The following is a 15,631-nucleotide window of genomic DNA, read 5'->3' as shown; positions in this document are numbered from 1 at the left end:
TGTATCTAGCTAGAACAGGTTCTTCCTCTACGGACTGTCTCAAGGAATAGGTGTGTGGCTTTCCCTGTTCCAGTTCCTGGATCTTGGAGGGGTGACTGCCTTTCAAAGCCCTAAATAATTTCACCTTGAATGAGAAACAGAATTCAAGTACCGTGCTTGTTATTCTCAGCTTCTGAAATGGAGTTTGCACACTAGTGCTCTGGGTCAGATGCTTTAGGTCTCCACTCCGTTTAAACACCTACACGAGGGATTATGCACATGCTTCCCCCCATCGCTGTCATGTTTTTCCCAGCACCTCTTTCGCTTTCTTCCCATTTGAACCAAGGGCAGGTTGAAGTGGCCAGTGTGAACCAAACAGGGGCACGGATGTAGCCAAATGTTCTTTGTCTTTCTCTTCCTTACTCCTGCTCTGGTTTACCTTAGAGCTGCCCCAGCTCTTGGGCCCAAATGAAAGAGTAGGTAGAAATTGGCGGCTGGGACAGGAAAAAGGGCTGCTGCCCTTTCAGCTGTGAGATGCACATCTTGATCATAACATCACAGCAGAACTATTGCATGTCTGCATTCTGGGTAGAGTTTTATTTCTTCAAACCTCATCTGTTAGTCGCTGCATGCCGTTCTCCTTGCCTTTTTGCCTTCCTGCTCTTGGTCACTATTTTCATCCAGAAAGCTTTTCTTGCTCATTAGCTGGATCTTTTTGCAAAGCCAGCTTCGCTTTTGTCAGTAGTGCGTGGTAGAAATCGGTGATGTTTCCAGTTTAACAAGAATGGAGTGTGGTGTTTGGGGCCCCCAGTACATGAAAGGTGTCAGCGAACTGGGAAGAGTCCAGTGCAGGAGCACTGAGGTGATGAGGGATTGAAGCAAGAAGAAACCAGGGGAACTGGGCTTGTTCAGCTTCCTCAGTGAGGAGGGGGAGGATTGGGTGGGGAGGAGGCATCTCATAGAAGTCTTCCACCCGAGGAGATGCTATAGAGAGGACAGAGCTACACTCCTCTTGGCGGTGAACAGAGAGAGGAACAAAAGGCAGTGGGCACAAGCTGCAACAAGGAATCCCCATCTGGGCAGAAGGAAGACAATTCTTCAGTAACAGAGTGGTACAACTGTGAGGCTGCACCTGGGAAGGTTGTGGAGACTCCATCCTTTGAGACTTTCAGAACTTGGCTGGATGATGTCCTGAGCAACCTGATGTAGTCTTGAGATCAGCCTGCTTGAAACACAAGGTTAAACTTGGTGTCCTTCAGATATGCCTTTCAACCTAAATGTGTCCATAATTCTTAGCGTTGCCAAGCAGGTAGAATTTTAGTTCCTAGAACTTAAGAGCAAGTTGCAGTTACTTCTCACAGCAACTCTGAGCTGTAACAAGGTATTCAGCTTATAAAATTTTCTTTTCTATCACCAAATTCCTTTATAAAAACAGCAATCTTTTAATATTGAGATTCTTCATGAAGGAGGTGATGCTTGTAGGTGCATAAAAAGGTAGCTGGCAGTATTTTTTTGCCAGATTTTTTATTCTTTCGAAGTACCACCTCATATAAAAGGTTTCTGTAAGCATTCACTGGATTAATGGCATAATCACTGGAGGTATGTTAGGATATGCTATATAACAGATCCACTAGTATTAAGCAGTATGTGTAAGTAGGTTTAGCATTTTTTTTTTAACCTGGTCAAGTAGTTCTTTATTATCAAAGACTTCCAAGTATATCCAATCAGTTTGGAAATATTGCCAACTAAATGTTCTTTATCCTATTTGAGTTGTTTGATTACAATTGTGAGATTTTAGGTGGAGGGAGGGGACCAAGAGGAATGAAGAGTATCCAGTCGTTGCCTTTTTTTTTTCTTTCAGATTTGTATTGGTATCCACTTTTCTAGGTTGACTATGTACTATCTACTTGTAACCCACTTACCTGACCTGTACAGGCACAGTGCATGCTTGCTGAAAAAGAAAATACAGCTTCACTTAACCCCTGTACCTTCACCCAGCATACTGCCAGAACTTGGTAGTCTTTTATCCTTGATTAATTCGTGTTTCCTCTGCGTTTTGCCTTGCTTTGTGTCTCATTTCTTTCTTACTTTGCCACTTTTTCCATGTTCATTTTCTATGGAAATGCTGAGGCCAGCAAAGATAATCTATAAAGTATCAGTATAATGAGCAACTTGACAGAGAGCGTGTGTACTCACAATACAGTACATGTACAGTCTTCGTGCTGCTTGGCTGTTAAATACTTTTAAAATTCTCTTTCTCTGATTTCTCAGGTACAGAACATCTCCAAATCTAAAGAGTTTTATTCTAACAAATGGCATTTTGAATCCATTGTTATTTTTCAGGCTTCTGACAGTATTGTTGAAAATGAGCATCGGTATTGTTCAGAGAGAAAATCAGAGCTGCTTTGAAGTTACTCACGTGTCCTTTAACACAGACAACCTGTTCTCTGAAAGACATTCATATAGATGTTGGAAGTCAAGTGGGGCATAAATTGCATTAAAATCTCTATTTATTCTATCAGGCCTTTTATGATACTTCACCAGATCATGCGGTGGTCAGTACTTTTGTTAATTGCAGAAGACTAGTTCAGTATTTAGAACGTACTGCTTAACATTGGCTTCATCCTGTAACTGCATAGGGAGACTTGTTCCCATAAGCCAAAGTTCACTAAAATCGTATGCCAATGTCGAACCAGATTGGAGCACGTGGTCTCAAGACAGCCGGCTGCAGTAAAAGGAAATCAAATCAGGCGGCTTAAATCAGCAGCAGTTTGAGATTACATCCCTATCATGTCAATCCAAACACAGAAGGCTGTAAATAAAGAACTTGCAAATTAGAGTTTTTTACGAAAGTAAAGTGAAGAGAGAAAGCCCACCAGCACGCATGGAAGACTTCTGTCTTCAGATTCCTCCTCTTCTTCGCTACTGGACAGCATCTCTGTAAGTAGTGCTTTCTTTTGTTGTATATGCTGTCATTATGCAAACAGAGCAGTGGCGTTGCAGTAGTGCTGTGCTAGAGCAGTCTGGATTTTAAAGCTTTGCAGTGTGGACAGTGCTAGTTATTGATGGCAGCTGAAATTCAGTAATAAGGATCACCTGCAAGTTCCACTTTCCAAGCAATGTACTTGTAAATACCCCCGATGTTCACGGTGTTTTATAAAGAAAATTGTTACCTGTTGCTTTTGGCAGTAATTGTTTAATACATGGAGTATGAATATAGTTGTGTAGGTATTTGGGATCCTGTTGATTTCTGTATAATCAAAGTAGAATATTTTACTTCTTTCCACAGAGAATGACATACTCTGAGATTCACAGGAAGGAGTCACTGGGGATCAAAATGATGTGTCATTCCCTTAAACAGGAAGAAAAAAACCAACTGTAAAAAAGGCAGATCATGAGAATCAAGGTGAGCCAAAAAGTCTCTTTTTGCTGCCTTTTGTTGTGAAGCAGAAACAGATGATGTGATGCAAGCCAAAACGCAGCAGTGTCTCTGATAAACCTGCTGCATTCCACTTGCTGAAGGGGAGAGGAGTAAAATAACAGACATTCAGGAAGAGAAAGAATGAAAAATAGATGAATTCTTGAACAGAGTTTGCTGGTCCTTGGAGTCAGAGCTGGATTGCAGCATGAGCAGTGGAATGACACCCAACCCTCTAGATTTTGACATCACAACCAAGTGGCAAACTTGGGAGTTCTTTAAATTTTTTTTCTCTCCTGTTTCTGAAGCAGAGCACAAGCTTTGAAGACAGTTTAGCTAGCATTGCCTTCTCTGCCCAAATCCACCAAGAATACCCCTTTGGGGGGGGGTATTCTTACATCATAGATCTCTTACTTCTCAGTCCTACTCTGTCTTTACAGCCCCATAAGGAACCTTCTGTGTCAGGGGAGGACAAGGACAGTAAGTCGCCTGTCCTAGGTGGAAAACACCCTCTTTGTGGCAAAGCGCTGCTCTCACAGCTTCCAGAACAGCACTTTCCCTGTGGCCAGCACCAGGAGTTAAATATAATTTTAACCTGACTGGCAAAAAAGAATCCCAAGTAGAAATAGCGCAAACTGGTTTGTATCCACGCTGCCTGTGCCAGGACCTGTTTGGAACACACTGAGCCAGCCTTCTGTTTCAAAATGCTCTTTTTCTTCCCCCCCCCCCCTTTTTTTTTTTTTTTGGAGTTACATTCCGGTTGTTTCACAGCTGGGTCAAGTACTAAACTCTGTCTGTAGACTGTGCTGTATTTAATGCTGTATTTAAATTCTTTTAAAAAATAAAACCACCAGCATAGCTTCTTTTCAAGACTGATGGAATGAAAGTAATATCTACAATTTTCCATGTTTTATAAGTATTTTGTGTTTCTTTACCATCTATTCTACCAAATAATGGCATTATATGCTAATATAGGCAAATAGAGGTTTCATTTTGGGATTGGTAGTTCTTTGGTATTGGATTGCTTATTGGATTTCAACCTACACTTGTGAAAGATCATAGAATCACAGAATGGTTTGGGTTGGAAGGGATCTTGTAGACCATCTGGTTCCAACCCCCCTGCCATGGGCAGGGACCCATTCCACCAGCCCAGGTTGCTCTACATCCGACCTGGCCTTGAGCACTGCCAGGGAGGGGGCAGCCACAGCTTCTCTGGGCAGCCTGTGGTAGGGCCTCACCACCCTCATAGTAAAGTATTTCTTAAATCTAACCTAAATCTCCCCTCTTTCAGTTTAAAGCCATAACCCCTTGTCCTGTCACTCCATGCCCTTGTAAAAAGTCCCTCTCCAGCTTTCTTGCAGGCCCCTTCAGGCAGGGGAAGGCTGCAGTGAGGTCTCTCCGAAGCCTTCTCCAGGCTGAGCAGCCCCAGCTCTCTCAGCCTTTCCTTATAGGAGAGGTGCTCCAGGCTCTGATCGTCTTCATGGTCCTCCCCTGGACTCACTCCGACAAGATACAGGAAAAATTTGCCACAGAACACTCTTATTCCGTTGAATGTCAGGCTGCTGCGCCAGCTGAAGCAGTCGTGACTTCCCCTATCTCTGGCTGTCCGCTCTTCCTTCCACATCACTCGCTCAGTTTTGGTCTCACCATTCCAGAAAAATATTTTATATTTTTCCTGTGAATTTCTACAGGCGGTTGTCCTCATAGTGCCATCTGTGCCATGTCAGATAAAGCACAGCTTGCAACATGAATCAGGTCTGTAACACAACGGACAGACCTAGTTTGGACACTGCTTTTCGGGGACAAACTGCCTGTCTTTCGTGGTGATGGGTAACATCATGCAGCATAATTCTTTGTCCGTCTGCAGTCACTGATTCTCACAGAGATCAGTTTGTTAAGGTGGCTGTGGTATGGTTTCCGTTAAGAATGCATATCACTCATTCTTCATTCTTCAGTGAAGCTGTTTAAATACACTCTTAAGAGTTTTCATGAAGTCTTTAAGATGCATCATATTCGTTGCTACATTTATAGCAATAATAGTTTATGAACAAAATTAAACCTATATTTCTCTTTAACATGTATTTTCCTCCTTTCTAGATAGAAAAGCTGTTTTCCACATCTCTTTTGATTCAAACAATTGGAAGAGCAGTGTCGCCACTTCTTCAGGGTCTTCAGAAGATTGAAAAGCTTTTCTATAGCAGAGCATCTTGTGGAGGTGAATGGAGGAGTACACAGATAAAACACATATTCTTCTGTTTGATGGTTCAGACCTACCAGGTCTGAAGACGCAAGAACCAGGGCATAGCTTAGAGTAGCCCTAAAGCTTCTTTAAGTTGTGCTTGGAAAACAGTTGTCACTACATGGCTGTTGGCATGGATCATTTTAGTGTATTTAAAGCATGTTTAGTTCACACACCTTTTCTGTAATTACCCTAGGCATGGTGTTGTCACAACCAATGATCTGACCTCTTCAGTATCATTCTTATTTTAATAAAATTTCGAAATTTAACTTCCAGATGTGTTTTTAATTATGTCCGAGTAAACTGCACTGTGTTAGCATGATGATGCAGTTCATAAAGTATAAAACTAAGATGACGAAGATTCGCAGTTGCTTTTCTATTACTAATCAGATACACAATATTATTTGTGCTCCTGTTGTCTCAGAAGCTCTGTCCTGGATTTACACTCCACTGTGCTAGATGGTCTGCAGAGTCTACCTACACTCGTTAACAGCTATATATAGCGCTGTCGTGCTCAGGGATAAATGCTGAGAGTAATATCACAACACTGCCATAGTAGTATCCCTGTGACCTATCCCTGTAAACTGATAGGCATTTCAATGAGTGTTTTTGCTGACCTGCAGCAGCTGGGTACCCTACTATGCAGTGAGTTACGTAGCCAAATAAAGAAAATGTTTTCATATGGATTTTTGTAATTAAAATGAATGAAACTGTGCAAGGTGGCATGGCTGGCAGTTTCGCAAAGAAAAACCTTTCTCAGGATTTCTGCTACCTGATTTAACATCTGTTTTTCCAGCTGAAGATGAAAACCAAAGAAGCATGAGTGATGGAGTGTATGACTAGAAGGAAGATCCTGCATATGTCACACTGTCTGTGACTACAGTGTCCTCTGTGTTGCTGCAGTCAAACCATGTGTTTGTTATCTCTGCAGGGAAAGGTAGTATGTTGTAAAAAATCTGAGAGTGCTTAACCAAAGAGCTAGTTTTGATGTGTGATCGTATTGCAATTTGTCTTAATTAAGTTAGCTCAACTGGGACTATATCAGCTAACAGGAGGTTCTGAACACAAGTTTAGATTACTTTTAATTAAGAAAATTCAACTGAAAATTATGTTTCAAGTTGTAGGTATGCTGTGTCTGGTGTGTGCCTGGGGAGTGTGGAGCTGTTGAACGGAGTGTAAAATAAGCGGTGTATTCACCTGGCTTGGCATCGTGATAACAGGCAATGCTTTTGTACTGTTATAGGTGTGTCCTCAGTCATGTTGGTGATAACATTGGTTTGGTAAGGAAAACACACCAGCAACCTTAAAGCTAAATTAACTGTGTTTGTGTTTTAGCATAGCAGATCAAACTACTTGACTCCATGAACCAACTTACAGATCTAACCCCAGTTTTACAGGGTGATGCTTTCTCTGGTGTTTATTGGTGGACTTATGGATGTTGCATGAGAATCACAACGGAGAAAGCTCAGGCAGGTCTTTGGACAGACCTGTTTATTTTGTACAGATGGTGCAAATGAGCAGAAAGTGCTGGATTTCTCTTGGGACCTTCCCTTGCAAATACATAGTAAGGGTAGTCCGTTCCTTCTTCGCTCTACTGTCTTACCCAGGTGGCTGGTGTGCACTGAATACAAGTTGTACTTGTGTCTTGGTCTTGGGGGGGGGGGCTTGAACAGGAAATTAAGGAGCTTTATCTGATTGCCTGACCTTGTTTTTGTATGAGTAGTGAGGTGTCAAACTATGCTATTAGTTCTCCCTTCTGAATCTTGCTCCAAGAAGATGGACATTATCGAGTGCTGTCCAGACAAGACCCGTGGAGAACATGGAGAGACTTTGCGGCATGTTCAAGAACTAGCAGAAAAATTTGAGGGGTGGACTCCTTTCAGGACTCCTGCAGATCTGCTGAGTGGACAGTTTCCAAACAGCAGCCAAACAGCAGTGGGTATCAGTACACACAGAGCCATCGCAGCTCCAAGCTCAGGGCTGGTGGAGGAGATAAGTACGCCGCAGGCGATAGTGTTATACCTTTTGTTTTAGAGCAAATTCTAGCCCACCTTTTGAAAAGAAAATGAACAATGTGTTCTCTTCCACACTATGGAACTCCCTGCCACTTACAGAAACAAAGGGAGCTTCTTGCTTAACAATGTTATTGATATAAACTGACCCCTTAAGAGAAATAGGATGATGAATCCAGAGCTGGGTTTTTGAGCACTCTGTGCTTATAAATTGGTTTTAGACTTTTTTTCTCCTGTCTCCTCTGCCCACTAAATGCATGCTGTCCACTTGCCTTCTGAGAATGACTTCGCTGCTTATCAACTTGGGACTCTTTTCTAGGATATAGCAGGGTGGAGAAGGCTGATGACACGGGGGTGCTGCAAGGAAGAGAATTATGGATGTGTCTGGGAGGAGGCTAGAACAAAAAGAAGGGTGAGGGGGTGAAACAGTGGTGAGATATCTTTAGCCAGGGAAGGGAGCAGAAGGAAAGGGAGCTGTCTGCTAGTGCCTTTCTGCTGCCTTTCAGCCAAGGCTTTGAGTTGATAAGCAACCACAGCATTGAGAATCAGAGTATTTGTCAAGAAGCGAGAGGAGCTTCTTGTCCTACTTTCTGTGGGAGTCACTTCATTTCCTCAAAATTCTCTTTAGCTCCACTTTATTTGCTCCAGCCACCACCTCCCAGCATATTGCTGCTCCAGGTTGAGTGGCCTAGCAATGCATCCTCCCTTAGGAGGACAGCTTCTCCACGCCAGTGTTGACTTGTCCTCTGTGGCTGTGCTTGAACTGGGAAGGTTCATTTCTCAGTGAGTCACTTACCTCTAGATGCAGGGAAGCAGAGCTCCCCAGCCAAAATTTTCCATCCTCACACACAACTGTCAGTCAAAATGGTGTTTTAAAACTGGACAGCAGCAGCTGTTTTCTACAGTTGTCCATGTTCCAGGTATAGGTATCTTGTAAGGATAACTAGGAAAAGGTGCATTTCTGTTCCATAGTGGAAGAACTGGCCGGCCTGATGACCGTGTTTGTTAACATGGTTCCTCAGACATGAACCTTCATCTTTCTGGGCTTGCTGATCATCTCAGAACTCTTCCTAGTTGTCTCACTGGTGATCAAGAAACCAACAAAGACAGGGGATCTGCTGGACCTGATACTTAAAAAGGAAGAACTGGTGGGTAGCATGAAGATCAGTAGCATCCTTGGCTGCAGTGACTGTGAGATGGTGGAGTTCAGGATATGTGTGAGAGGTTGATACTGAGGTCAATACTGTTTAGTATCCTCAGGGATGACCTCAGTGACGCAGCAGAGTACACCCTCAGCAAGTTCAAAGATGGTACAAAATTTGGAGGAGTGGTTGATATACTTAATAGTGATCTGTCATTCAGAGAGACGTCAAGAGGCTGGAGAGTTGGGCTGACAGGAACCTGATGAAGTTGAGCAAAGAGAAATGCAAAGCCATGCACCTGGGCTTTGTTGGTGGCTGACAGACTGGAAGGCAGCCTCGCAGAGAAGGACCTGGGGGTCCTGGTTGACACCAGGTTGAACATGAGTCAGCAGCATGCCCCTGCAGCACAGAAGGCCAACAGCATCCAGGACTGCATTAGGAAAAGCATTGCCAAGCGGTGAAGAGAGATGATCTGTCCTTCCTACTCAGCGCATCTGGAGTGCCAAGTACAGGGCTTCCCAATACAAGAAACTTGAAGTTCAAAACCTGACTGGACATAGTCCTGGACAACCTGCCCTGCTTGAGCTGGGGGGTTGGAGTAGACAACCTCCAGAGGTGCCTTCCAACCTCAGCCGTTCTGTGACTCTGTGTGATTCTGTTTTGCAGCTATAAAGTGGGCTGGCATTTTTTTTGCGCAGAAACAAGTGATTGAAGGCTATTTAAAACTAATTTGAATGAAGATGATGTCTGATCTTATGCTCCTGATAAAGGTTTGACACACAGAGGCAAGTAACTTACGTAGATTTGTGTGTAGACTTACATAGAGACAAATTCTAGATGTGCTGTCAGTGCAAAGCCTCTTTGGATCCTTCAGCAAGGAAGAAAATGCCACTGAAATGGTGAGTGAAAAAGTCTCCAGGCACTTAGCACGGGCACAGCCCGTGAGCCTGTGGTAGAAGTCACTCGTCACAGAGCTGACTTTGATGAGAGTCTTCTCATGACCGAGGGACTTTTACCATGGACTTCCATGTGTGAGTAGTTGTGGTAGCGATGAAAATTATGCTTTCATGAGCATTTAAGTGCTATGGGAGAGTACGTCCATTTAATTTTCAACAGGACTTTGAGTCTTTGAATCCCTGTTGAACATTGGGTGCATCTTCGAAGACTGAGTGTTTTTAAAAACCCATGAAGAGTGATCTGTCGTCCAAACTTTACCATGAAACTGCTTAATGCATTTTATACTATGCTACTGGACATTTTATTGATTTGTTCTGCACATGCCAGATTTTTCAGCAACAGATGAGCAAAAACTATTAAGTATAAAGTCCCCATTTGGATTTCCCAAATACACAAATTCTGGAATTTTAAATACATATAGGACTAAGTTTTAGCCCACATATGTTTTTGGATATTTGTATTTGAACAAATGTATTTGAACATTTATTTGAAACACATTTGTATATTTTAACATATTCAGGTGCTTACGCCTTCCAACTCAATCGTTCAGACAATTTAACCATTTTGGTGTGGTATGTATGACCAGTTGAGCACTGTTTGTTATTGGCTTTAGGTATCTTGAGATGCAGGCAAAGCACCCTTCTTTGAAGACTTGCAGAACCCTGAACTTACGTTGTCACGTTTTTATGGGCAACAGTGAAGCCATTAGTATTTAAAAAGTGGAGATAGTTCTACGTGAATCGCTGTTGCAACTCCTGTCCCGAGGAGAGCTCAGCCATGTACACAAAGCTGAGCTTTGTTACCTCTAAGACAGATGCAGGTTGGAGATGTGGGGAATGGAGATACGCTGTTTGGAGATGCTGCAAAACAGCCACTGAGCTGCCGCTGCCAACTGCTTCTTCCCACGTCTGGTTGCAAGTGCTCTTGGTTTGCCCCTTGCCAGAAAAAAACAGAGAAGCCTGATTTAGGGAGAATTGAGGGCCCAGGCATGTTACTGGCATGGGGAGACTGACTTCTGTCCTTGTTGGCTGTGTCTTCATCCCTCACACAGCATTGCGTGTGTCACCTCCCGTGTCAAGGTGTCCTCATGGAGTAGGACTTCCAGGGACCACACTAGATCAAGGAGGTGAGGGTCCCAGGTGCATGGGACTGAAGAGGAGTGTATGCCAGTTACAGAAAGTTGAAGGTACCCATACTTCGCACGCCTACCAGCTTCTGGACCAGACAGGGCTCCTCAGCCCTTTCTCTTCCTGTCAGGAGCATGTCCCTTCTTTCCTCCTTCCTCCTTCTCCCTCCTGCTGTTGGGATCCAACCCAATGCTCCCCTGTGTGGCTCTGCCTCTTGCAGGATGGTGCTACCTGTGCTCACCTCCTCCCGCAGACATGGTGGCAGTGCCAGGAGTCCAGCAAAAAGCATGTGGAGGAGCCAGTGCTAGAGGAGATGGGGTTGTCCCACATGCTACGGTGGGTGTCAGCCCCAGTCTTCTCTGTCCTTCCTCCTGCCTTGCCAGGTGCCTTACAGATCTCCCCTAGGTTCTGGTGGTGCAGGTCAGATCAGAGCAGGGCACCAGAAGACCCGGAAGGGGGACAAAGCTCCCTTCCCACCATGTCCCCTTGGTGATTAGCAGACTGGCAGTGCTCTCACCTCTCCTGGCAGCACTCCGATAAGGAGGCAATGGTATCAGAGCAGCCTATTTTGCTGGCCATTTTCTGTAAACTCTACAAAAGAGTCTACTGTCAGTATGCTTTCACTCCAGGCAGCTGCCTGTTTTACCTGGTCTGAGGTACTCATGGTCATGGGTGGTCATGGGCTAGAAGCCTCCTGCTCGTTCTGTGACAATGACTGTAAAAGCTGCACAGACTTTCAGGACTCAAACCGTCTCCAGGAGCTGGCCCTGGCACTGTGATCTGCTGTGCAATAGGAGAGCAAAACATTTGCTTCTGGCTTTTTCAGTAAGTGGGGCTTGGGACTGCGTCAGGCTGTGGCTGTGTGCTAACCTGGCTGTGCCTTCCTTCCACAGGGAACGATCTCTTTCTGGTTGCAGTCCATGAGCTGGGACACGCGCTGGGTCTGGAACACTCCAACGATCCCAGTGCTATCATGGCTCCTTTCTACCAGTACATGGAAACACACAACTTCAAACTGCCCCAGGATGACCTCCAGGGAATTCAGAAAATCTATGGTGAGCAACACTATCCACTCATCTGTTTACACTGAACTAGTCTAGGGAGCATTTACAGCCACAGACAGGTAACCCCCAAAATACTTGCAGCTGGAGGGCTGGATTTCCTGCCAGAGCTGAATGGGGAACTGTTGAAAGCCCTTGATCCACAGCCAAATCTCAGATGATTATTGCAGCGGCAATATCTTTGCAGAAGTCGGGATAACCAAACCTCTGTGATCTCGCCGCTGCTCCGTCCCTCTCTATGTCCCTGATGTCAAGGAGCACTAGAAAGGGAAAAACAGGCAATTGCCATACCCAGGGTTTGTCCATTAGGAACAGCCAGTGCAAACAGAGGGGAAGAAGGCAAAGATCATGGAGTGCCAAGGAAAGCTAAAAAGTATTTATGCCCTCATTTTTTTCTCCATATATAGAAGGTAGGGGGAAAAAGTTTGGATCTACTTAGGGAATACTTCTTTTAATCAGTGGCAGACCTGACACTGGTCAACATTTGCATCAGTGATCTGCCAGTGAATTTTAAATTACTGCTAACAGAATTTGGCCAAGACCTGTACGACTCCGAAGCAGCACAGCAAGTCTTTAGGGGTCTAAACTGTATGTCAACTGTCTGAGTCTGATTTCTTTTTTTTTTTTGGGGGGGGGGGACTGGAATGAGATTCATTTGTTCAAATGTAGATGCTGTAAGAAGAGAAATCTCCTGGGCTGATTTCCCTGACTCCTGTCTTGCCAATGGGAAAAAACAGGCATATGCAGAGGGCAGTTCATCCTCACTGTAAGGCAGATATCCAAGTAAGATCCAACGTTTAAAATAAGGTGGCTTGAAGTACAGCCAGGCTCTTCTGGGAACTGGCTCTTCCCATTAGTGCAGCTGAAGATTTCCCTTTGTTGTTCACTACCAGGATGAAGTCGCATGGCAGTTGTCCTATGGTGTCGTTTAACTATGCATACCTTCACATAACTCGGGATAACAGAGACTCTGGATGTTTTTGAAAATAAAGTTCTGGGGTAATAAGTGTTAAACTTTCATTCAATAATACACCCAAGTTTTCATTTCTGAAAGCTGCTATAATGTCATTATGCTGTTCCTATTTTTAAATGTTGATTTAGTTCCTGTGAACTTTGATTAATCAGAAAGGAAAAAAGTAATTTATCGCTGACAGTGAAAGTGCAATCAGGAGAAGATTACTGGCTTCTCTGTTTTCAGATACATTTTTGGAAAGGGAGCAGAGAAGGAATTGACAGCCGTGCTGCTTCACTTACTGTGTTAAGATACGCTGCATGCAATATAATGCGCTTAAAATTTTAAGGCAGCTTGAAAAAAGCAGTATGAATGAATTACTGACTGCGCAGGTCGTATTTAGGAATTAGTTTGTTGACTGTTGTGAAATCACACCAGGCTCTTCTCCAAGGCCTTCGAACTGGAGTGGGTTGGGGGCGGTGGTGGTGGTTGTAGAGGTAACAAGTCCTGCAGGGAGAGCAGGGGAGAGCTGCGGAGCAGCTTCTGCACTAGGAGCTTTGATTCCCCATGTAGAGATTGTGGCCCTTAGTACAGAGTTACGGTCCAAAAACTAAAGTTTGGTTTAAAACTAGGTTTTACGGTTCACAAAGAAAAGATGGAAAACACAGATTTCTCCCTGGGGCTGGAGATACGAGGTCAGATCATTTCATTTGAGCATCTTACAACTGAGAAGGGACTGCTGAAATGTCCTCCTTGTAGCTTTAGCAGGAACGTTCAGCTGATGTGTTTTATTTCCACAGTGCCAATCTGCTTTGTTGTGTCTTGGGAATGCCAAAAGCCCATCTACCAGAGCACCTGGCCAAAAACGAAAACCTCCTGCTTTCTTGCTGCTTTGACGTTCTCTACAGTGCAGCAGCATGTGCTCAATGCGTATTATTTAGGAACCTACTATGCAAAATAAGTCATAGAGCCAGAGCCACCGCCTTGCCTTTTTAAAAAATAAATTTGATTAAAATTGCCAATTTTTCATTCCACTGAAGTTGCTAGAACAAAGAACAGGCTGCCCAGGGAGGTGGTGGAGTCTCCTTCTCTGGAGATATTCAAGACCCGCCTGGACAAGGTCCTCTGCGGCCTGCTGTAGGTGACCCTGCTTGGGCAGGGGGTTGGACTGGGTGACCCACAGAGGTCCCTTCCAACCCCGACCATTCTGTGATTCTGTGAACAGAGGCTCTGCTAAAGCTTATGTCCGTTTTGTCTCCTTCTTTTGAGAATGACGCACTTCAGTTCTATTTTCGTGTTGGATCTGTGTTTATCCATTAGAAAAGAAATATGTCTAGATCCGTCATATAATGATTTGTTGAATTTAAGTTCTTTTCTGCTGGATTTATTTCAAAATTCACCTAAAGAGACAGCAGGTGATGTGCACTCTTGTTCATGCTTCATGCTGGTTAGTATAAGGTCAATGTTTAAAATGTTATTTCCACTTACAAGCTAATGATGAAAAGGCCAGCAGCGCACCGTAGGTGACAGAGTAGACTGGCAGACAGGACAGCATAGGTGCTTCTTGTAGCTTGTTCCTTGACAAAACGAGGGAAATATGATGACTGTTCTTTACGTGTCTTTTTCAGAAGGATATCTCCCACTGTACTTATGTGCCCATGTCACAAGTGACATACCCAGGATAAATTAAACTGGAAATAAGACCATTGTGTAGGTCGCCTGGATATCCTGAGTTGACTGCCTCTTTTAGTTTTGCTAGTGTTGAAGTCAGGGCTGCATGCAGCTACAATGCAGATGGATAGAGGAGACATCCTCAGCTGTGGCCTCGTCACACAGCCTGAGCTGCTCATCCTTCAGCACTGGCTCTCCTGTTCTTCACGGCCTGCTCTAAGCACCCTTTTGCAGCTGGTGAACCAGGCCATTACCTTCAAGGCCCTTTTAAAGCCTAAGGTCACAGAGGAAAGGTCTCCTAATCACTGGAAGACAGACCAGATCATTAAGCCTGGAGTCAACCTAAAGGATCTGGGACCTCCCAGATCTCACTGAGGCTGTGTCAACCTCACACATCTTTTCTGCAGTTCAAGAAGAGCTCCCAGTCAGTGTACGTGCTGTATCCCATGAGAGCTGAGATCCAGGGTGGTCATGAAACCACACCAATCCCTGGCCAAGGAACTAGACAACACCAGCTCTGACATCCAGGAACAGGGGATCAGCAGGGCGCAGTGTCCATGAGCAAACAGCACCTTCTGTCAGCCTCATCACTCCTGTGCAGCAGGCACGGTTTTCATAACCTCCCTCACCTTTTCCCAACGGTGACCCGTAGAGCAATCCCAGATCCTTGTAACCTACGTGTATGTGTGAGATGGCTTGTGATGAACCAGCAGAAAGACCTGATGCAAAATGCTCCGCATGGTGACACTGCATTGTGAGTGGGACCATCAGAGCAAGCTTTGCTGTCATGCAGGATCTGGAAACATGTTTTCTGGTAATGTCTTCTTGAATGTGGAAAGAGAATGCAGTAATGTCTGAGACCTTATCTGTAGAAGCTGCAAGATCTGGGATTTCTGGATCCATGGCCATGGTGCTGTGCTCGTAAGAGGGAAGGGGAAAAATCTGTAGTAGGGAAAATCTGTGGTAATACGAGAGCTGGAGGGATCTGCCCTGGTGCCACATCTGTGCCATGTTACAGAGATACTAGACTCCGTCTCTGTGTTGCATCCCTTCACTTGCACCTTTCCTCCTGT

At 44.4% G+C, this 15,631-nt stretch overlaps 1 protein-coding gene across 2 annotated transcripts in view; it reads left to right on the top strand.

Annotated features, from left to right (window-relative positions):
* MMP24 (matrix metallopeptidase 24) overlaps positions 1–15,631 on the top strand; it is a 46,720-nt gene that overhangs the window by 17,936 nt on the left and 13,153 nt on the right. For both annotated transcript variants that reach the window (XM_075438901.1, XM_075438902.1), the window contains one exon: positions 11,768–11,929. In XM_075438901.1, the coding sequence (XP_075295016.1) occupies positions 11,768–11,929 (162 nt within the window). The remainder of the gene's footprint in view (positions 1–11,767; positions 11,930–15,631) is intronic.

This window comes from Opisthocomus hoazin, chromosome 18 (assembly GCF_030867145.1).
Source record: "Opisthocomus hoazin isolate bOpiHoa1 chromosome 18, bOpiHoa1.hap1, whole genome shotgun sequence".
NCBI classification, from domain to species: Eukaryota; Metazoa; Chordata; class Aves; order Opisthocomiformes; family Opisthocomidae; genus Opisthocomus; species Opisthocomus hoazin.
Note: the sequence above shows the minus strand (reverse complement) of the source record. Positions and strands in the feature narration are given on the sequence as shown.